This window comes from Trachurus japonicus, chromosome 11 (assembly GCF_045865225.1).
Source record: "Trachurus japonicus isolate A0001 chromosome 11, Traja_1.0".
NCBI classification, from domain to species: domain Eukaryota; kingdom Metazoa; phylum Chordata; class Actinopteri; order Carangiformes; family Carangidae; genus Trachurus; species Trachurus japonicus.
The window spans coordinates 21,572,338-21,596,049 of NC_140917.1; the positions used below are offsets into that span (position 1 = coordinate 21,572,338).

The window sequence follows — 23,712 nt, forward strand, 5'->3', positions numbered from 1 at the left end:
GTTTAAAATTGCAAAATGAGTAGCTAGTTTTTTTCATTTTTTAAAATGTATTTCTATGCCTCTGTTAAGCACTTTGAATTGCCCGATGTATGAATTGTGCTATCCAAATAAATGTGCCTCGGCTAGAACGTCTCTGCCCGATCCACCACCCCCTTGTGGTAGTTTGACATTTTCCGTCAGGCATGTGTGCGGCCAGCTGTGCGGTGACCGAGGACCCGTCGGCCTGATCAGCGATCGGCTGCAGCGCCTCCTGGTGAACCGCAGTCCCCGGCCGCGCGCAGCTCCCAGCGCCTCGTAACGGGCGATTACTGTCGGATTAAAGAGAAAACCAGCCACCGCGGGACCGGAGCTGTCTGCTTGTTGGGAAAGTTTGGAGCAAGTTTGGTGCCGAAGAAGGCGTCGACAGCTGAAGCCGAGCAGACTTTCTCCTCAGCCCTGCGGTTATGGACTAGAGGGGCGGAGAGGAGCAGCGGGGCCCGGCCGACGTCGGTTAGCAACAGCAGCGGAGCTAGCAGCGGAGCAGCAGCGGAGCTAGCCGAGGAGCAGCAGCGGAGCTAGCCGAGGAGCAGCAGCGGAGCTAGCCGAGGAGCAGCAGCGGAGCTAGCCGAGGAGCAGCAGCGGAGCTAGCCGAGGAGCAGCAGCGGTCTGTCTGTCTGCCTGCCCTTGTTTGGGTCGCTGTGCTAACTAGCTAACGCGCTATTTTTGTTAGCATGGTAGATAGCCAACCGAGTCGGCGAGCTTGTTTTGATGCAGATTTATAGAGGGAACCACAATACCACATTTCCAAGAACTTTCTGGAAGTTTGGGGGAGCTAGCCGTGTGAGCTATAACAATAACTTACACACAACAACACGGGAAAAGGAGGCAGCGAGCTAAAAAAAAAAAAAAAGTCTTTGTGCGACTGAAAGTTTTTTGTTTTTAAATTACTAAATGCATCTGTTTGTTTTTGAAAAGGGTTCGCACGTTGATGGTTAAACGTCAGGCAGACAGGCTCAGTCAGTCCACGCCGCCCAGTCTCTCTGCTCCTCCTCAGGGACTATTACAGCTCACATCCTCCTCGGTTGTCCACAACCCCGTCCCACCGACCCGCTGTCTGCTGTCTCAGGCCGGCTCAGGTGGCTGGCCGCTCGGCACTGAGTGTGCCCAATGGAGGATCATGACAACATGGACTATTTTTACCAGCAGGTGCAGCAGAAAGATGTAACCCGGAGGCTGCAGGTCGGCCAGGACCTTATTGACTACCTGAGCGACGCGCACCGCTCAGCGGACGTGGATCAGGACAAATCCCGACTGGATAAGACCATAGACGAGTTGACGGGATGGGTGAACTCCAGCAATTTCAAGGTGAGAGATCTTGGCACTGAGTCATTATCATCACGGTGTCATCGCAGCAGTCATCCCCTCGGCCCTGTCCATGTTTGCCATGATATTATTATTCACCAGTCTACCCAGTAAACGGGATGGGGGGCTGAGGGGGTTTGTCTTGCTTCCCGATAGCTTTAGGCGAAGAACTTCAGCAGGTATTTAGACGAGCTGTCATCATCATCATCATCATCATCATAGCTGTGTGATATTGACAAAGCTGAATAAACTGGTTTCCACATATTTTATTTAAATCTAAACAAATGTGAATTCAGAAGGGAACAAGATCTCATTAGCATTTTTTAAGCAGAGCATCTTCTTCTCATCCTAGAAAAAAGGCGAAGAGGCTGTTGTTCTTCTTTTCCCCACATAGTACTCACTTTGTGTCTCACAGGAGGCTGACATTTTTAAATATCATCCCAGTAACAGAAGAGGACATTTGCAAGACATTCCTGTGGTTTGGTGGGGTTTATATTGTTGTTTTGGCAGAGTGTGTGTCTGTATTAAGGGGACCTATTGTCAGGACTGTAGTCTACTGGAGGACTGGATGGATGGGGGAGGGGTCAGAAGACTCATTGTTATGAACTATGCTTTCTTTCCATCTCTCCCTCTCTCTCTCTCTCTTTCTCTCACTCGCCCTCACACATACAGACACACTCTCTCAGCCCCCCGCCCCCCATTTTTTTTGTCTTTTCTCTTTTCCTGTTCAGTCTCACCCTTTTCATACTCGCTCACTCCCCACGGCTGTGTGTGTGTCTGTGTGTGTGGTGACCTTGTCTGCACTCTGTGCCACAATTCAGCAATGCTGGAATGTGACATTTTTGCCATGATATCACACCAACCCAGAAAGAGAGTCAAAACAGTCTGAAATCTCTCTTCTCAGAGCGTGCTGAAATATGACTCCCGAGCTTCTTTTTGAACTGATTAACAATGTCTGCACTGATATGCTCGACTCAGCAGGACTGTGTGTGAGTGTGGAAATTGTGCGCTCTGCTTAGGCGAAAGCATACCTTTTTTTTGACATCACTCACTCAACTACACAGTACCAGATTATTCTCATATGACTTGGCCGTCATTTTGTCATCATAATATTTTAATAACAACTATGCAGTCTGGGTTACCAGTCACTAAAGAGAAGCTGATAAAAATGCACCACTGCCACTATTTCAGTATCAGACATCTGTTTTTATTGACAAATAATCAATCATCCAGTGCTTGACATGACATGACAGCTATTGTGGTTGTATCAGTTTTCCTCTTCACCAAATTCTGAATAATTAAAGACTCTGTACACACAATAAGTTCAGTAAGTGCCAGTAATGCATTATGATAACGATAGTGAGACAGTTGTTGAAGCTGGTAGAAATAGTGGAGAGGTCATTTTGAGTGTTGCAACTAAAAGATTTTTGTCAGTACTCTTTATTATGGCTTTTACTGATGCCAGAAACATCCTCCAGATGCAACGTGTTTAAAATGAAGGTGGCTCATCACTCCCTCCAAGTGTTTCATCCCTGTGCAGTTCATCCTCAGCTGCGGTACCATTTCCCTTTGTACAAATCTGGTCTTTGATGTAGATGACGCATACAGTAACTCGAGCACAGATCAGAGTCTGGCACTGATGTGCAAGTGAGTCGTGACCCCCCCAGAGCCCTGAGCACAGAAGCCTTTTTAGTGATACTGATTGGTTCCCTGTCGGGCAGAAAGCAGGAGGGGTTAGGTGTAAGCAAGATGCTGCGTCAGCACGGGGAGAAGGAAGAGAGGAGAGATGATGCAGAGTTGACAAGAGGAAGAGAGTGAAGGAGCATAACGGAGAACAGGAGTGATTAATCGGGCAAACTGAGATAAAGCGGAAAACAAGTCAGAATCCATAAATAAAAATAATGTTCATATAAAGAGACTCAAAGTTCTGCTCTGACGAGTGAATAAAATAGTCTTCATTCAGTCTCTTGACTGTCTTCCTCTTTATTTCACTTGCATACCCTTCACTGGTCTTTTTTGGTCAATGAGTCAGTTTTATACTTGGACTGTCTTCTCTCTGTTCTGTGCGAGCAGCAGACTCGCCCCATGCTCTCTGCTCTCACAGCATCACAGAGGCCGCAGTGCCAATGCGAGCCACACAAACACAGGGCATTAATATTGCACGGTGCTTTTATGAGGAGCAGGGCCAGATGACTGGACACTGACTGGACTGATTGAGGATCAGCACTGCTGCTGCTCGGCCGTCCCGAAAGACACTCTGATCTGTGGTGGGATTTTGTTGAAATGAAGATGAAGCCTTCAGCTCTCAAAATTGTTTTGGCATGAGAGGAGATGATGCAAATATATTACAATGGGAGCTTCGGTCTGCAAAACTCAAAAACGGATCAAACGCTCCAAGGTCCAGATTTAACCAGTTAAATACACCACACTGCACACGCTTCAATGTATTCTTCATCATCACACCCTTTTTCAACAATGGAAACATCTTTGTTTCGGTCTTGTTGCTCAGCTCGACTCTTCCTGCAGGTGCTTCGTAGTGGAAGCTTTCCAGTTAAGAGAATTGATCGCAGCTTTTAGTGGGAAGCAGCTGCAGGAACCGGTGAGCTACAGTCAGAGGATAGCGGCCGAGATAAAAAAGCTCCAGGTGCTTATTGTGTCTTGGTCTAATGTCAGTCATGTGTCTTGTCGTGGTCAGTCTTTTGCCATCATCCACAGTAGCAACAAGCACCTTTCTCTGTGCTGCGAGCTTTGGAAAACCTGGACCAACATGGTAATTAAATAGGCTAATGTGATGCCTGTCATTATGTGAAACAGACAGTGAAACAATAATTTGCTTCCTGCCTACTAAGTACACAGTGAAAGTGAGTGTAGACTTACAGCTGGAGTGTGTGTTTGAACAGAACAGGAAGGCATTCCTCTCCATTTTGTTGTATTTTGCAGACAAAATGTTAAATTAAAGGATGACTGGTGGATTAATGGATAATGAAAATTAGCCTTGGTGTAATTGTTTCAGCAGTGCCCGGTCTACGTCTTGTCAAATGTAGCTGTGTGATATCGGCGCCTCAGACCATGTTTTTCCTGTCCACAACTTACTTTAAGCCTCTCTAGAATCCAGAATAAACCCTGTACGTGGTATGCGAATTAGAGACTAAGCCACCATACGCAGCAACCTGAGTCTTCACAAAGAGCCATTCATACAGAGCAAAATATTTACTGTTTTTTTCTTCCTTCAGCATACCTCAGCAGCCCCGGTGTTTTGAAGCTCGCAGACTGAAGCTGAAGTATTTTTGTTACAGAATGATGTTTGTGTGTCTGTGCTGTCCTCGACACTGCTTTGTTCACACGCCCGATGTTTTCAGTGTCTGAGGTGATACCTTAGTAGCCTTTTGATATCACACCTCTCCCCCCCTCCTCACCCCACAACCAGATGTTGATCTGCAGATGGTCCGTAGAGCAGGAAGCGACCGTCCCCACCTCCTGTTCACTTTCCCCTGTCCAAGGTGGATAATAAGCGTGGGGCCTTTTCCATCTCTTGTCCTCCGTCTCCTCTTTTCCATCTCTCTCCACATGAAGATGCCATATGGTTGTGGGCGACAGGCTTGTTGGGGTGCTGGGTGGAGGAGAGGGAGGGGGGAGGGGGAGGCCTGAGGGCCGATTCCTTCCCATGCTGTTTCTTCTTTCTCCTGCTGTTTTTTCCCCCCTTCCTCCCCTGTTCCCCCAAAATTAGGTCAATGTAATGTAGTCATCATATTGAGACCCAGAGCTCGTGTTTCTTCTCTGTAGTATTACTTGGCCGTTATCCCTGCCGCTCCCCCTCTTTCCTCCCCCTCTTTTGTTTCTGTAGTTACCTGGCTCTGCTCTTCCTTTGACTAAAATAGGGAAAAACTGCAGTCTGCCTCCCCACTCTGAGCATGACAGAGGAGTCTGGAGAATAATGTTTTAATGGATTTTCTTTTTGGACTGTTCAGTTTTACCGCGGCGTTGCCAAAACAAGCATTCCAGGAGCACAGCGCAGTGTGGGAAGTGATCCTAATCAGAAACACAGTGGAAAACTCAACTTTACCACTAGACAAAAAAAAAAAAAAAATCCAGTCTACCTTCCCCCTACGAGTCATATGACACGCCAATTTTCCTTTTTAGTGACTGAGCCAAATCAGGGCAGTGGGGGGAAAAGAGCGAGACAGTAAAAGGGGGATGGCCAAGGGTTAATAAAAGAGGTGTCATGAGATTGTGAATTCAGACGCACTCTTTAACGCTTTGTTATCTCAGCATTTTAACATCATGCAATAGCCCATTGAGGTTTCACCAAATTCCCCCAAAACTGCAAATTATCGTGCGATCCATCAGCTGTTGCTATGCAGAGTGTATGAAGAGAGTTAGGGTAAAGGTTTCATAATCAAAAGTACCACAGCTGTTTGCATAACCTTTGACACAGAGAGGTTTTAGTTGTTAAATGACTTTTATTTGGTTGAAACCTTTTTTTAACTGAAGTATCATCTTTTAATCCAGCGAACCGCATTTTTAACTTCAGCCAAGCGCCATTTTTTAAAGTATCTGTGTCATTAAATAATCTGAACTCAAAGCCCCCCTGAGCCTTTTTTTTTAGCTTTGCACTGTATGTTGGCAGTGAATGGAGAAGAGCGTGTTGTCATTATAGATAATGTAGTTGTATAAGTGTGCAGATAGTAAATTAAGTTAACAGTTGACGTTAGGTGGTTCAAATGTCTCAATCGAATTTCTGACATTTCTTTCCAGCCTTATGGGTTTGTTCAGACTTGGGGGGCGGGGAAAGAAAATCCCCTTTGTGTCAGCCAACGCCTGATGTGCGAGCAGAAATACACACTTTGTTGACGTGAAACCAAAAAGGAAGTCCTGCGATATGTCCGAGTCTGAATCAACGCATTAATTATTGTACATGACCCATAATAACCCACATCTCTCTCTCTCACTCTGTGTTTCATAGGTGGCGTTGATGGGGATAGACATCTGCGGTGCATTCGTGGACCGCTTGGGAGAGCGGTTCAAAGGATACCTTGGCACAGGTGAGATACCCTGCCCCCCCTCTCCCCACGCTGAAATGAAAACTTGCCGTAGTTCTCTCGTCTCTGAAACGGAGAACAAACCTGCGACTGTACAAACCAGTTCCTCTCGCCTCTCTACAGCTCATCCACTTAATCACACACTCATTGTCATCATTTGTTAGTCTTTGCAGAGGAGACTATAAAGATCTCTTTGTTCAGTTCATCAAGCTCAGTCCTCTCCAAAGTGCCCCCTTCCTTCTCTGGGTTCAACCTCTTGGCTTTTGTAGTTTCTGAATTCATTAATGAACACATTTTGAAACGACAGATTTCCTATATAGTACTCTACTTCATACTACATGAAGTGTGATTTTCAGTGTGTTGTTTATAGACTCCTCAGCATTTTTAGTTGCCCTTCCATTTTGTCTCTCACTTCCACTTTGTAGTTCCTCTGAGACAGAGCAGCAGTGCTGCTCTGGAGCCTGGCACCTCCCTCTCTCTGTTACACATCCTCTAGTCTGTATTTAGGCTCTGGACTGTCTGCCATTACTGTAGCTCACCCTATTACACCCCAAAACCACAGCGCACATTCATATGACCTCACAGACTGAATCTAGGATCAGATTGCATTCCCTACGAGTGTGTGTACGTGTGTGTGTGTGTGTGTTATGTCAGTGCCAGCCCTTGTGTGTGTGTGTGCGCCCGCTTAAGGTGTCACCAGCTGTCTTTGTCAGCCACACTGGCTCTTGTCACCAACAAACGCACTCGACCCTGCAGTGCAGCTCTGGGGAGGATTGGACCTGTGACTGTCGCACTGTGCAAAGTCTGCCACAGCACACTGCACACACACACACACACACACACACACACATCTCGCTGCCTGTCTAGGACAGTGCCCTAGCAGAGCTATGTGTATTAGTGTGTCAAGTGTGTGTGTGTTTCAGACTGATGGTAAAAACATCTCTGTGAGCCACCGCTGCCTCTGGAATCTCCCTCCCTCCATCTGACTTCCATCTCTCCTCTCTCCTTTCCTGTGCTCTCTCTCTCTCTCCTTCTCACTGCACCCACCCTCCTCACACACACACACACACACACGCACACGCACACGCACACGCACACACACACACACACACACACACACTGAGAGGAGGAAGATGAGATCACTGAGACAGTGATTGTATTGATCTACAGGACTGGCTCGTTGTACAGAGCGGCTGCCATTATACTGTGTGTTTGCATGTGAATCGACTCGGTGCTGTTGGCCGTCTTGCCAAGTAGCTCCCAGATGTGAGGTACAATCCCAGATGTGAGGTATAAGTGGTATCGATACATATAGATCATATAAGGCGTGTCAGGTCTGTCAGATAAAACGAAGTGACGTGATTGGCCCGGCTGCTGAAGAAGATAAAACTTCATGAGGCAACTTGCCAGATGTACTGTAAGAGAAGTGCGTCTGTGTGTTTTCATCTTCACTACTCCAGATGACGACGTTGTGCGCAACAATACAACAATGCCCCCCCTGTCATTTATTTTCTGTTTGAGGGGATTGTCCGTGGTGCCTAGGCAACCAGCTGTTATGGTAACATGATGTACGCTCATATACACACACACATACAGGAAAAGGACAGATGACATCACCCTGCCCCCCTTCCCCCCCGCCCTCGCTGATGTTTTAGACTAAAAATGTGGGTAGGAGTGTGTGTGTGTGTGTGTGCACATGGCATTCAGTGTGTATTTGTGTTTATCTCATTACGTGAATGTCAAAGGGAGGTTTGGAGTTTTATGTAACTCAGAAAGTTTAGTGTCTCCACCTGATGGTCAAACAGAGACTCACCAGTGATTATAGTATTATGGGCTGCTGACTCAGACAAGCCATTTAAACTATTGCATGGACTTTAAAAGTTAAAGGACGAAGTTGGAACTACTTTATATCTTTGTAATTTTCAACAAACCTCATCATGAAAGGAAAATGAAGAGATTGTTAACCTGTCTCTCGATGATTTTGTACTTTTCTTCCCTGTTGTTGTTTTGTTTTTTTACTGTGTGTAAATCTTTGTCACAAATAGATATTTTTATTATTATTGAAGCAAATATTACTCAATCAGGAAGAAAAGAAGTTGGTGACTGTTTTCACCTGTGAATAATGACAAATTTTTGTCCCAGTAAAGTGTTGGATAGGGCTGGAGCTCTGTGGCACCGATAAGAACGAAGTATTTCAGTAGTCAGACACACTGACAATGCCTGCTGCTGGTGGGGTAAATTTGTTGACCCTCCTCTTTATGCTACGGACAAATTTCAGGCCTTTGGATCAGAAGCTGCTGAGCCTCTGATGTTACAGCTTAAAGCTGATGGCACCTCTGTTCTTCATTTCATAAAGGATTCGAGAGCGACCATCTGAAACATCTGAGTAGTTGCCAGAACCTTTTGGTTGATATTCAACATTAAAGGTTTTTACTTTTCACTCTTTACTGTGTGGGTCACCGCATTACATCGGCCTCACCGCTGAATCATTGTGCGTTGAAGTGGAACCGACACGCGAGCGTTTGATTATCTTGACGTTATTTTAGTCACGGTCCATTTGTCATTTCCTGTCCTCTCCTTCCCCTCGTTCTGTCAGAGCCTTCGTGTCGATGGTGTCATTGCTTAAGCTCTCACAGTACAACGAGTCTCCTCTCCCTCTCACGCCCAGACACAAATGATGAACATATACTGTCTCTTCGAGTATCTGTGTTTGAAACTCTCTCCACTTGGGGGCACTCTTTGTTGTCTTTGTCATTTAAATACGCTGAAGAGTCAGGGTTGTGTGTTGCCTTATTTCTCCTGTACTTGATGTAAACACTGTACACTGACTAGATTTTTCATGTATTCACTTTAATGACCACCCCGCCTTCTCTTTTTCTCTCTTCTTTCTTCCATCTCTCTCTCCCTCTGTCTGCAGTGTTGCCAGCTCTGGTGGACAGGCTGGGCGATGGGAAGGACCAGGTTAGGGAGAACAGCCAAGGTCTTATCCTGCGCTGCATGGAGCAGACAGCCTCGCCCATGGTGAGACACTTGCACACACACACATACAAAAGAAAAAAACATGACTTAAGTGTGTAAACATGGGATGTTCCGTTCAAGAGTTTTGTCAGGGGATGAATTTAAAGAGGAACTATTTAAATCCAGTCGCTTTTCTGCTGTTTTGCTAACCCTCGTTCTGGCCATGTGAATTTGTTTACAACGAAGCCGACGAGAAATCAATCATTAGAGCAGTAGATGTTATATATAATATATAATGTTACGACGTGTATCTTTGTGTGGTTTAATCTGTCATACACAAGAGATTATGGGTTACGGGGCGCGTTTGTGTCCGCCCCGATCTTGCAAAGCTGGTTTTCAGCAAAGACACGCACGTGGAAGGCAGAGAGCATAATTAAGCTACAAATCCTGCATAGTTCCTCTTTAAAGTTGAGTCTCTTGGCGGTAGATGGCTAGAGAGGTTGTAACGGTGAGAAACAGTTTATTTGTATACTGGTAAAAGAGCAGCCTATTCACGACAATTGTAGTATATTCAAATGAATTAATAAGATGCACAACCGGGACAGCAAAATCACAGCCACCTCCACATCAATAATGGATAATCACTACAGCAGAGGTACTCTGTGTGTGGGGCTCCCTCTTCTGGATGTACGAGAAACAACATGGGATCCAGCTCCTTTCTACTTTATCTACATTCACCACAGATTGTAACCTTCTCTGTGCTCCATAATCTGCTCAAACCCCTGTTGAGCTGCCTGGTCGAAACTACTTGTGCTCTTACTTACCGAATGTCTCTCTTTCTCCCCCTCCCTCCCCCCCTCTCTCCCTCCCTCCCTCCCACACATATCCTCCTGATTATCTTCTGTCCAGTACGTTTGGGAAAGGCTGCTTCCTGGTTTTAAACACAAGAACTTCCGCAGTCGAGAAGGAGTCTGCCTGTGTCTCAGTGCCACGCTCAGCACGTGAGTAACTTCCCTCTCTTCATCTGCATTACTTAAAAGAGAAATAATACATATCAGGAACAAATGCACTTGTCCTTAGAGCAAACTAATAATTAAACAAAATCAAACCTTCAGTAAATCAAGTTCTTGAATTTCTGGTCCTGTCCATCCATTATAATAATAGATATATTACTACTACTTTCTATGAATTGTCCCCATTTTGTTTGTTAGAGAACAGACACAGTCTCTGTCTCCAGGATTAATCCTCTTAGCTGTTAGTGTGACTCTAGAAGTAGAGGTGGCACACATGCAGCAAATGCCGCCGCCACTCTTGTCGTGTGATGTTACAGTCTTCAAGCGTACATGTCGCCATACATGTGTGTTGCTTTCACAGAGTTTTTAAAAGTCTGGTCTCAATTTTTACCCCAGCCCAAACTCTTGTACGCTCTCATGCTCAGCTGTCAGGCTTGATGGAGGACTTGCTTTTCTAAATCAACATGAACAAATGATTGGAGAGGGTCTGTGTCTGACTACTGTGCTCCAAAGAAAATATGCTGGTCCATCTTGAGATGTTTCCCAGAAGCCGCAGGAGGCCTAGACTTAAACTCTGGGATAATAAAAGAAAGGTGCGCATGTGTGATAGAAATAAAATGAAGATTGGTCAGTTCCTGCATAGGCTTGGAGGTTAAAGCAGAGCATTTCTCACACCTTTTTCACTTCTTCGAGTACATTATGTCTTGTCATTAGCCAGTATTAATTTCACATGTGCAGTTTCTCATTCCTTTGCTTGTTCTTTGGGCTTTATCCAAATCCTTTTTGTCTTGATTTCCATTGTATTCTGTGCACATTCTTCTCCCATTTGTTATGAGAGGATTTCTGCTCCTCTGTCAGTCTTGGATTATACAGACACTGCTGTCATAGTTAACCTACATTTTCCCGCCTCCAAGTGTCATTAATCAAACACACGCAGCACAACGTAAGACTAAACATATTCTTGGTTCCTGCACCTTGTACAACAGCAACTCAGCAGCAGTTCAGATCTGTTAACGTTGTAGTTTACTGTATTTTCAACCTAAATGTTACACAAACAACACTTTTTGGCTGTTAGAGTCACTCTGTTACTTTTGGCAGCTTTTTGCTAATGGAAAGTTACAGGGTTGTGCTAAATGCTAAGCTGCTACACGATAGGAAATCTAGAGATGTTTACTGAGCGTACACTGGTATTTAGTAAGCCGGAGAGAATGAGTGAAACATTACTCAGAAGTTAGATTACAATTTTTTTATTAAAAAAAAAAGAAGGAAATTTTAAAATTTGAATTGCATTGACTACACTTAGAGAGCGCAACAGAAGTTTTTGGTTATAGGTGATATTGGCTACAGACATAACTTTACATGTAACATGCAAATCTACAAATCTCTTACATGTTTATTGTTTTGGTGACTCCTGACAACCTGTGTAGTGTATGTCTGGACGATTATGGCAAAAATTATAATCACGATTATGTTGTATTTTGGTCAGTATTGAAATCACTTATTATTATCTTATTATTACTTATAATTACTTATTACTTATAAATTATTTTACACCATTATGTATGTATGTTTTTCCTGAATGTGCCAACAACCTGTACGTTTTATGAACCAGCAACAACAGGCCAGAGGAGCTAACCAACTAACTCACCACCAGCCAACAATGACTCATTACATTTGCATTTGTGAAGTTTTTGTTTTTTGTAATTGCACGTTCATTCGACTCAAGCAGTGGTCAGAAACACTTATGCGGTGGCGTGCGCCAAAGTCCTGTTTATGTTTTTGCTCCTCGTGTTCCCACACTAGAGAACTTGTTCCACGTTTCTTCTCGACCGAACGGTGCAGGATAACAGATAAAATCCCAATAGTCTCAGAAAAATATCAAAATAAATATAAATAGTATAGTAAATAGATCGTTTGGATCCAAAATGAAAATCACGATTAAAATTCGATTAACTGTCCAGCCCTAGTGTCGTGTTACAATTTAGTTGATGCTGTTATTTGGAATTCACACTATAGTTTACTTCTGAGAGAACAGTGTTGTCCTCAATCCTGAAATGTTGCTGTTCTCTTTACGTTCTCTATGTCTTTTTCAGGTATGGTCCCCACACGCTGAGCCTCAGTAAACTAGTTCCTCATCTCTGCTCCCTGACTGGAGATCAGAACCCACAGGTAAGAGGCAAAGCACCGAGGAACATGATGTAAGATGAACACGTCGGCGTACAACACGTCCGTCTGTGTGTGTATCTGTGTCCGACTGGATTGATTCCCTCCTATTTTCCCAGTATCACTTTGTAGCTAAGCCTGTGGTTTAGTTCTCAGCATCCAGAGTGTGCTGGCAGGCATCTGAAGACAGCTCTGTGATTATTACTGTTATTAGTGAGGCGATGGGCTCTGGAGCCCCCCCACCCAGCTTCACTGCTGAATCACGAGCACCGTCACCCAGCCACACAACGCTACTAGCTGCGTGTGTGTGAGAGACAGAGAGAGAGAGGGTGGTGGTGAAGAGAGGTTGGTTTAACCTCCTGTGGAGTTGCACCCCAAAGCTGAAATCTGCTTCTATCGTCTACCCAATGATTATCTACCCACACACTGTCCCGACCAATCAACATCCACAACCGGCCCACCTACCCTCAGTTGCAGAGAATCCCTTTAGCAGCATCCCACCACCCAATCACAGCGGTGCCCACACCATAACTTGCAAATCAGATGTCTCCCATTACGGGCATAAGCAGCACAGGCCCTTAAGGCTTTATTTTTTAATATCCCTTTACGTCTGCCTTATCTTTTCTCTGTAATCTCAGGCAGTGGATAAAGAGTGTAATCTTTATGGAATTATTGCAAAGAATTAACCATAATCTTACCGCTTTTAAGCCGCATCTACACTGGGTAGATATTATTAGATAATATTTAGATGCCTTTGTGTGCGCTATGTGAGAGTGCAGTGTAATGTTACCTGTGCGTATGTGTGTGAGGAACTAAAGTGGTTAATGTCTGCTGTTCATAGGTACGTGAGGCCTCCATAACGACACTGGTGGATGTTTATCGTCACGTTGGGGAGAGGGTCAGAGCAGACGTGGGGAAGAGAGGACTGCCTGCTGCACGGTGAGTGTTTTTCCTCTGGGATACTGATCATCATCTCTGTCCACATCAGGGCTGATGGTTTTGTCATTTGCATGCGTGTGTGTGTGTGTGTGTGCGCGCGCTCCCATCCAGCAGGGATGAGTTGTGTGGAGGGTCTGTGGGTCCCGTGGCCTTGGCACTCAGTCTGTCCCAGGCCATACCATGCACCACTCTGCCCTTCACACACACAGAGGCACTTTCATCCAGAGCACAATGCTGACTGACTGTGGGAGGGGAGGGGGGGTGTCAGGGGGCAGATGGGGTACAAAGGGCCTTGGGTGGAGTAACAGAGTTGGGGGAGAAAAACTGGGAAAAGTGTGTGTGTGTTCATGTCATTTAAAGAGCGCCACTGTAGTGTTTCTGTCCATCTTTGGTCGCCCTGGTTACATGTGGCCAGTTGAGGGTTATTCTAAGCAGACATTGACCCACCCCCCCAATTCCTTCTTCCCTCTTTCTCCCATGCAGCAGCCAGTGTTGTGTGCTGACTGTTCAGTATGAGTCCTGTGTCTGTGAATGCTGGCCGTGGCCATGTGTCATGTGTTGTGCATATTAAGCCTGTCTGTCTCCAGTGTAAACATGCCGTCTGTGTATGTGGGATTTATGCAGACGAGACGAGTGTGTGTCTGTGTGCTTCGGGGGGGGACATGAAGAGGTCTGAGAGATGCACTGATTTATGTCTGAAACAAATGCTTCTCGTCTTTCTTGTGTAGCACGCAGTCTGCAGCTTTAATGACATTCCTGCTCATATTTGCAAGCAGCATAAATATGTCATGTCAGTTTTATTTGCCGATCGTGTTTGAGCGCTGTGAAGGTGAGGTTGAGGTTGTGTTTGTGTTGGTGTGTTTGGGTTAGCATATGGTCGCCAAGTGGAATTCAGGGCTGCAGCCCCAGAGTCTTACTGACAAGATCACATATCAAGCTCGCTGCTAGCATCAGATAAGCCAGAGGAGGAGAGCGTTATGACAGAAAGGGAGTGTCTAGGCCTGAGAATAAGAGGTGGGAAGGGAGGAATAATGAGAGCGGAGGTGGATGACTCCTGCACTTTTGTTTTATACTTTCATACGTCGTGTGTTTATATCTCTCGAAACCCCCCCCCCATCTTAGGCGAGGGAAGAACAGAAGGAAAAACAGGGACTGCGTTTTATTTTAGCCTTGCAAAGCCTTTATAGGACATCTCTCCCCTTTTTATTGTTAAAATGCCCGAAACAGCGTGCAAGCCAACAGTTTTAAATCACACACAAAATGTGTTTAATTAGTTTATGGAGAGTTGCTTACATTGCAAACCCAAATAACAGGGAATAGGCCTGGAGCCTGTGACTAATGAGCATAATTACATTTCCGTGCAGGTCAGGACCCAGAGTTTTACCTCAATCAGTTGTTCTGTCTGAGCAAAATGCAGTTTGTTCAATGAAATACTGTAAATGAGCCAATTTTGAAGATTTGTGAGCATTTAAAAGATATTTCTATTTAGCACTTACAATCATGGGAAAGTTGCACTGTCTGGAAGCCGCTGAGGGTTAAAGGACTGTGTTGAAGTTGAATAATAAGAAAGGTTATTACTGATAAAATGATGGGGATGTTTAAAGAGGACCCAGAACGTTTACAACACAGTTGGAAAATAGTTTTATTTTCAGTAAACTCATGCGATTAGTACACAACCTCATGCACACTGTGCACATTAAAACATATTGTGACCCCTGTTAGACCATCAGTGACACAGGTTACACCAGCTTTGGCAGTCGGGTCTCAATGAGCTTGAGTCACCTGACTTGGCTGATTGAGCCAGCTCATCCTGTCCTGCATTAAATGCAGGTCAGACACCACCTGGAAATCTTGGTTTGTGTCTCTGCTACTGGCCATAGTAGCTAGATATCAGCGTGTTTATTGAAGCCACGTCTCCTACTGGGTGGACAGAACTAAAACTAGAATTTAACCAGTGTATTGAGTCCTATATATTTTGAAAATTATAAATTTGCAGGCAGCCCTGAGTCTGTAATAGCAGCAACAACAGACAAGTGACCTAACGGCTGCCTCTAGTACAGGTTGAATCAGAACGCAGTTCACCTGTCTCACACACACGAGATCGCTGTCCACTGGACTTGGGGGGCGACCCTTTCTCAATGACAGTTGATTTGTGTAGTGCAGAGAGGATTAAAGCGGAGGAACAGGGGGGAGCAAGGGGGGCCTATAGGCAAGTGAGGTGAGGAGGAGAGAGGAGCAGGGGGAGGAGCAGACTTGCTTTCTGTCTGCCCCTCCCCCTCTGACGACGAGTGTGTGTATATATGTGTGTCTGAGTATGAGAGGGAGGTTATGTAAAGGGTAACTGAATCTCTTTGCTGCCCGTCACACAAACTAACCCACTTCTGTCTCTCTCTCACACACACACACACACACACACACACACACACACACACACACACACACACACACACACAGGCAGACGCTGCTTGAGATTTAACCCTTTGTGTCACTGTGGTGATTTTTTAGTGGGTGTGTGCTTAGCATACAGTACATATGGGCGACAGTAGGTGGTGCCTTGTCGCATGCCCATAGCATGCTTTGGGCTCTCGCTGTTTGGCTCTCTCTCTCTCTCTCTCTCTCTCCTCACACACGCACGCACAAGCCCTCCCTCCTCCCTCCTCCCTCCCTCTCAGAGCCACTGCACCATGTTGGATACAAAGAGCTGAGGGGAGCCGAGACCAGTGTGTCACTAGCATGGGAGCTAATGCAATGTTGCGCAGCAACCTACTAATCAGCCCATGGGGAAATGCTGAGGCAAATAAGCAAGAAGACTAAAGGAGAGGATATATCTGAACCACACGGCTACATTAAAATGCTAATGAAAGGAAGGGAACCACGTGAAAATGCTGCACGGCTGAGCAGCTCGTTGCAACGCTAATCGTCACTTATCAGGAGCCTCTAAGCTGTCTGGTGGTTGTTGACCGGCATCCAGACACCAAAAGACAGACAGGGAGACAGACAGACAGGAGACGGTGTGTATGACTCTTATTCTTGTGTGCTCACATCCACGGCCGGGAGATATCAGCGCATGTTGCTGGACGTGGGTCATTGTGTCTGTTATGCTTTTGTCAGGTGTAATCAACGTGTGCCCAGACTACCGAGGACATTGAAGCTTTTTAATTGTGCAGAACAATTTATGTTGATTTGTCTGTAAATGACTGTTGCCATGCAGACAGACCTTACCTGTAAATCACACAAATCTGCCTATCTGGGTGGTGACGGTGTGTCGGTCTGTGTGTTTGGTGCTGAGCGGCACGTCAGTAGGACTCTGGTCATGTTGCTCCTGCAGCTTCATGAGTGTGACAGGCATGACAGACACACCCACCCAGCAACAGGCAGACATGCAGGCAGACAGGCGGGCCGTCCACATGTTGCTGCTGCTGCTGATACTCTCACTTGGGATTCAAAGCACCTTGCCTGTCTCTAGGTCAGAGCTCTGTGCTGTGTGTGGATCCACCTGCTTGTGCATTTTCTTTGTCTCGATCCTGCCAGCGGAGATGATTGACTTTCGTGTTTTGAATTCAGTCTCATCTGGATGTATGTAATTCAGTTATTGTGCTGATTTCATTAGCTTTGTCGTGTATGCACCGTTCATATCTGTGTATCTGTCTAACCTTTCATCTTCTCTCTCTCTCTCTCTCTCTCTCTGCAGGTTACAGACAATATTTTCCCGTTTTGATGAAGCCTTGAATTCAGGCAACATGGCTCTCAGCCCAAGTCACGGTCAGTGCCTTCTCTCATTTTCTGTGTCATAGTTAAGTTGGCCGGTGAGAGCCACCAAGTTGAGTCATGCTGCCAAGATAATTTCACTGTTGTCAGGTACTGGCTGGTGTTTGAGAGGAGCGCAAGATGGTGTGTATGTGTGTGTGCGTTAGTCTCTAAATCTGCATGTGCTCTTGTGGTTGTGCTTGTTGCCATGGGCTCCTGTAAGAGGACCTAACAGGATTAATGGTTTAATCTGAGTGTGATGCTGTGGGTTTTATGGCAGAGCCAGACCTGAGCTCGAAGGCTGCTGCTGCTGCCGAGTGTTGTGCCGTCCAGCATTAGTGTGGACTGTGGATCTTTTGGAGCCCAGGGCTTAGCCTCTGTTGCTCTGTCCATTGAAAGTTCAAGTTGTATTGACAACACAGCATGTTTCACTTTGTTCTCACTTTTTAGAACATAAAATCTGATTCCCTACCACTTTGGGGATTTATCGACACCTAATAAGAAGTGAAACATTTTAAATCATGTACTACATATTGATCCACAAATGGTTTCCTTTGGTAGTTGGTAAGAGAAGCTTTTACCTGCTGTATCCACGGACAACATCATTGTTTTATAGGGATGTAACACTCAGCACAGCTGCTGACACAGCCCTCAGACATAAGACATGGGATCGGCTACGGTGTGACTGACTAATGCAGATTCTTTTAATGTTTCCATTATGAGTTGGATTCATTCAGTCACTGCCGTCCTCTACAGGGCTGTGTGGCCTCTTGTTGCCCTCCATAAAAATCTGTAGTGTCAGATTTTGGTGTGGGACTGGAGATTTATTATTGCAGGTCCCCACAGTTAAAGTACTGGGTGAGAAGATTTGTGCTCAGTGGATCTTGTCCATGAACTGATTTCTGATCAGTTAATTAACTCGGTAACAGTGAAAAAATCAATGTGTGTTTTGCTTTTTTCTTAGCAGATTTCCTTCTTTTCTGAAAATGAATTGTTTGTTGTGTAACTGTTGATGATGATGATGATTAGGAAGTAAACTCAGAATCAGCTAAAGCCTACGGTGGAGGTTATGTTACAACTGTTAATATTAGACATTTTAGTTGCTTGTAAATATGATGAAGAACAATCAAGTTTAATTAATGATAATGTAACAAGTAAAAAAAACAAAAAACATGAGCATGTATGACTCCCTCCTATCCTATCTTTTTCTCTATCTTCAGTCAAATGAAACTGAACTGCGTCGCATTAAGCTGAGTTTCTTTTCTCAGTGAGGTCGGTGAGGTCTGATGTTGGTGTCGAGCAAGAAAGTGTCACTGGCTGTTTGTACCTTTCGGCGGCTCTGTCACTGTGTCTGTCTGTCCGACAGCGACAGTTGGTTGGTGCCTGGTCGGCTGTTGCAGCCTATTGACTTGGACAGAGCGAGACATGAGGAGAGACATGCAGAGGAGCTCAGGGCATGTACTGGGTATAGTTGCCATGATGCTGTCTCTGGTGGCAGCAGCGGGAGGAGGAGGGAGTGTCACTTTTAACTCCCCACTCCCCTAAGGTTTAGAGCAAGGTCATGTTTTTTTTGGTCTGTGATTGTGCAGTTGTTATTATCAGATAATAATGTAATTCCTTTTTCCTTGTATTTCTCTTTTTTTACTCTATCTTCTCATGTGTATTGCTGGAGATGAACGCAGTGCTTGTCAATATTTACAAAGAGGCATTGAATTTAAAACAGAAGGGAAAAGACAATGGGAGTACACTTTACAACAGCCCAGTGAAAGGCCAAGACAACATCAAGTGGAAGTGTTTGTTATTACAACTTCTTCCTGCTCGCATTAAACAACCAATCAAGTGGTTAACAAACCACATAACAGTCAGATATTAACGCAACAGGCTGGTCAAATGGTTTGATTATTTCACAGTTATCGAAGCAAAGTGTTTGATAACTTTTTTTTAAAATCTACTTTATACGCCCTTTGCAGTCCAACCATACACACCACACTGACCAGATTACGAAAGCGAAAGTGACCACAGATGCTCACCACAATGAACTCTGGCTGCACGCCCTGTTGATTGGCCTCGGCTGCTGCTTCAAGTGTACTTAAGCTTCTTTCTCTTGTATTTCTCAGCTGCTGCAGCTTGTCATGCAACAGTGGACTCTTCATAGTTGCACATCTGTAGATGTTGCTCACCATGTCTTTAAATGACCATCATAGAGTTACTGACAATCAGATAATAATCAGAAAATGTCTTCAGTGTTTCTTGTACACAGGCTCCACCCTGGTAGAGAAAACCACTCTTGTTTCTCCTTGGTAAACCTAGCATTGCTTCATTTCACCATTTTTTTGGCCACACACCTGTCTGAGCTGCAGGTGCTGGAGTATCCGACTGTGGGATAGAGACTTCTCCTCGTGCAGCAGACTTGCTGGTGTCTGCCGATACTGCACGTGAGATGTTTAAAGGGCAGGGTAGATTCTAGCAACAAAGAATAACTTGAGTTCTTCTCTCCTCCTCTAAATTGCTTCAGTCTCTGCATGTAAATCAGCTACGTATATGTCATCCTCCCCACCACCACATCTTCAGCCCATGATCAATTATATACATATTTAATTTTCTGGCAGTTTGTTAATTGACTTGCTTGCTAAATGTATTCTTAATACTAATATAATTACTAAAAATAATGCTGGTGTCTGCTGCTTAATTTGTCTTTGGCTCTCAGTGAGTAACACTGGTTTCTACTTTTTCTTTTGGCATGAAATAACCCATGAGTGTAGTGAAAGGTCAGAAACAGGATGGGATGACCATATGTGACTGTGTGTGAGATTTAGGTGCTTTGCTCCAAACACTACGCACACTCACACACTCGCACAACTTCGTTCTTTACTTGCCCTTGCCCCACATCTCTTTTAGGCCAGCTCTTGGCGTTCACTCTAAAGGTTTTGTGGCAGCTGTTGCTGAGAGAAGAGGAGTGAGCGAGGGAGCGAGGGAGAGAGGGAGGGAGGAAGGGAGGAAGGAGGGAGGGCAAAGGATTGAGGGAGGAAGCCGACAGAGATCTCTCGCAGTAGCCGAGTCACAGCGCTGTGCCTATCACAGCCTCTCCCTGATTCATCATGACAGAGACAGAGAGAGATTGAACAAACAAGAGAGGGAAAGAGATAGAGGAGAAACAAAGGAGAGAACTGGAGAAGAGAGGGAGAGGAGCGAGTACGGACAAAGACAACAGGGGGTTTTTCTACTCAAAACACACTGCAACCATGGCAGTAGGGGATGATGGTGATGGTAAGTGTGTGTGTGAGTCTGTGTTTAATCTCATCGGCTGTGGATGTTGGCACTCAGACAAAGACTTGTCAGCATATGGTTTTAAATTGAAATCAGCTTAGAGTCCAAGCACTTTCACACCGAGTGCTCCTGCTCTGATATAGGCTACATCTACATGGTAATAATGTCTACATTATGTCGCACTGCTTGTGTGTAGGACTGTGCATAGATGTAAAGTGCATGTACCAGAGCACGTGTGTATGTTTTTAACTTAGTGCTGCTTTTTTTTCTTCTTTTGAAATTCATATAAATGTGAGACAGGAAATATTTGAGAGATGGTTGTTATCACTCGTAGCCTGAGGCCTGACTTGAACTCAGCATTCAGTCACGGTTACACAGTCAGGCTGTACAGTCAGAAGCCAACAGGGATATTCGTGCACAGTTTCTCTATTAGTCAGCTTTAGAAACTGAGGGGAACATTTTTGTCTGAATCTTGTTCTTTATTGACATTTTGCAGCAGAATTTAAAAAACATCCCACGTCTCATTATCTGCCTCATTTCTCCAACTCTTCTTGTTGCAATAACATTAAGTTGTGTGTGTGTTTGTTTTTAGAAATTTGTGGACTAGACGTGTCTGTGTGTAATTTCCACTGATTGATAATGGTTAATTATGAGCAAACAAAACGTTTCTGTCAAAGCTCACTCCACTAGGCTTGACTTTTGAATAGTTTGACCCTCGTTAGACCATAAATGTCTGCCCCTGTGACGGCAAGAAGAGCTATTTGTTTTTGGCTGTTAAATTAATGATGACATCATTCAAAATGACAACAAACTCTCTAGTTGTGTGCAGAGGAGAATGAGACATCATTGTAGTGTTTGGTGGTGCTTGTGAGAAAGTAAAGCATGTCAGCGCCGCTGGCACCGCGCTCAGCTCCTGCTTAATGTTATTTTGACCTGTCTGAAAATGAGTGAATGCAAAAAACACACACACACACACACACACACACACACACACACTGGGAGCCCTGAGATATTCAGTGCCTTGCGATCTGACCGTCAGTAGCAGCTTTCATTGCTTGCATAGTTCTTCACTGTTGACAGGGACTGGCACGCACACACACACACTCACACACTCACACACTCAACTCACTCTCTTTCGCAGACATGCTCATTCTGCTTCAGTGCATCTCCGGCTCTGCAAAGGAAATCATGACCCCGTTTCCAGGCTAGGCTGGTTGCCATGGCAAAGCTTTCCTCTGAATATTATGGTTTATCCCCATCCCCGACTTGGAATTGGGACTCAAATTATACCTGTGTGTCTGTGTGTTTTCTCTATGTGTGTGTGTGTGTGTGTGTGTGTGTGTGTCTTCATCTAAGAAGCTCATTCTCCCTGAGCTGTGCTGGAAATGCTCTGTCTCCTATTAGAAAATCCAGGCCTCAACCTCAAGTCTCTAACTCTCTCCTGGTTTCCTCCCCCTTTTGCTCTGTCCCAGAAACAACTAGGCGCCTGGATTTGTCCTTCTTATGTTTTCAAATTATCGGCAACACATGAATCATTTAATCAGTGTTGATTAAATGTCAGTTTTTTGGAGGCACATGAGCTTATTTTGTCTTTATGACTCCCCTTTACATGCTGCATGTTTTCTTATGTAACAATCTCCTGTTTTGCACCTTTTAGTCATCAATTACTACACAGTTGACTGGCTCGAGTCTGTGTTGGACTACATTTACATGCATGATGCTGTATGGTCACATGCATCTCATTCTGTGAGTTGCTTTGATTTTGAAATGTTAACCTTGCTGCAAACATAATGACAATCACTAGTGAAGAGATGGTAATAGCACCTTCTTTTTAGTTTGAAGAATGTGAAGTTATGTCACAATGTTTGGTATATCCGGACTGGGGTGATATGTTGTGAGGATCACACTTTGTTTACATGAGCCTGCTGTGGTGGTGGTGGTGGTCACCTGTAAACCTTTTGTGTTGCTTCAGCTGAGGGAATCTGTCAGACAAAGAGATGAAAGGAGAAATAACATCTTATAAAGCCATATTAGATGGATTAGACCCTAAGGCTTTACCACCACTCAGTGTAAATAGTCCATATGCTTTGTGTGAGTTTAAAAAGTAAAAAACCCAGAGATTGTGATATGAGATTTCATTGTGAATTTTTTCTTTTCATTTTCACATGAAAGATATTAAATTAATCATGTGATTTGTGTTTGGTTTTGTACTAAACAAACATGCCCTCTACTGTCTTGAGGGTATGATTTGTAGCAACACAACAACTGTGGTGCTCACATTGCACAACAATGTTGCTGTCAGCCCCTGAGGTTTGGATACTGCACTTATTGCCATATTGCAATTTTGATGTGTGCTTTGTGATGAACTTGTAGCAGCCTGGTATTTGCTGCTGGTGTAAGTTGATGTCGACATGATTGTACAGGTTAGTTCTACACGTTGTCCTTTAGGTTTGTCCCCAGAAAGGCAACAGGACCCTCACAGCGTGGCACAAAAACAAATGATGTCATTTACCCAAAAGTCAACATGGCATGATGTCAGCTTCACATTCCCTATAATCTGGTTTCTGCAGGAATAGCTGTGGGATTCATAGTCTAGTTTTCTCCTGACACATACCTCTTCTAGTTTACTTTGGAGCTCTGGAACAGTTTTTGTCTCGGCCCGTGCTGCTGCTGCTGCTGCTGAGCTTCTCATGTTCTTCTTTCCATCTTCTTCTCATGTGAGATCTGTGCAGTATCAGAATAATATGTGTCATCTTTTGCATGAGACTAGTTTGCACACTGTCACATGGTCCTGAGTGAGAATATGTGACGACGTGGCCTGTTCCCCTACAGCTTACAGCAGATCAGCATGAACACAGGCTCTCTGTGTATTTGGTCTAATTCCTCAGAAGATGCCTGGTTATGCTCTCTGTCGCATGTTTGAGATTTGCGGCTCTAAAGCTCAAGATGATGTTTGCTCCAGCCCATAGGACATCTCGCTACTTAAAAACAGAAACTCTGACTCTTTACTGTTGCTGATATAATACAGTTTATATAATTACTGTGTTTGTTGAGCAAAAAGTTTTTATTAATATAAGAACGTTGTTGTCAATAGACTAAACACAAAATGTTGTGACTGGTTGGTGGCACCATGTAAACTGAAGCTCCTTTCAAATTAAAACTTTTTTTTTGTCCTGCAGTCACTCTTGTAAAAGTCAAAGTGTCTTTATTGTCCCAAGACAGGGAAAATGGGTTTGCACTTTGCA

General features: G+C 44.6%; 1 protein-coding gene across 48 annotated transcripts in view; it reads left to right on the forward strand.

Moving 5' to 3' along the window:
* Window positions 1–595: 595 nt before the first annotated feature.
* clasp2 (cytoplasmic linker associated protein 2) overlaps window positions 596–23,712 on the forward strand; it is a 56,494-nt gene continuing 33,377 nt past the window's right edge. For 43 of the 48 annotated variants that reach the window (XM_085791771.1, XM_085791721.1, XM_085791722.1 and 40 more), the window contains exons 1-7: window positions 596–1,344; window positions 6,305–6,383; window positions 9,298–9,401; window positions 10,248–10,339; window positions 12,445–12,520; window positions 13,356–13,453; window positions 17,145–17,215. In XM_085791771.1, the coding sequence (XP_085647897.1) occupies window positions 1,147–1,344; window positions 6,305–6,383; window positions 9,298–9,401; window positions 10,248–10,339; window positions 12,445–12,520; window positions 13,356–13,453; window positions 17,145–17,215 (718 nt within the window). In that variant the 5' untranslated portion in view covers window positions 596–1,146. Of the gene's footprint in view, window positions 1,345–6,304; window positions 6,384–9,297; window positions 9,402–10,247; window positions 10,340–12,444; window positions 12,521–13,355; window positions 13,454–17,144; window positions 17,216–20,246; window positions 20,468–23,712 lie in introns of those variants that run through there. The other 5 variants (XM_085791767.1, XM_085791766.1, XM_085791768.1 and 2 more) reach the window with 1 other exon arrangement.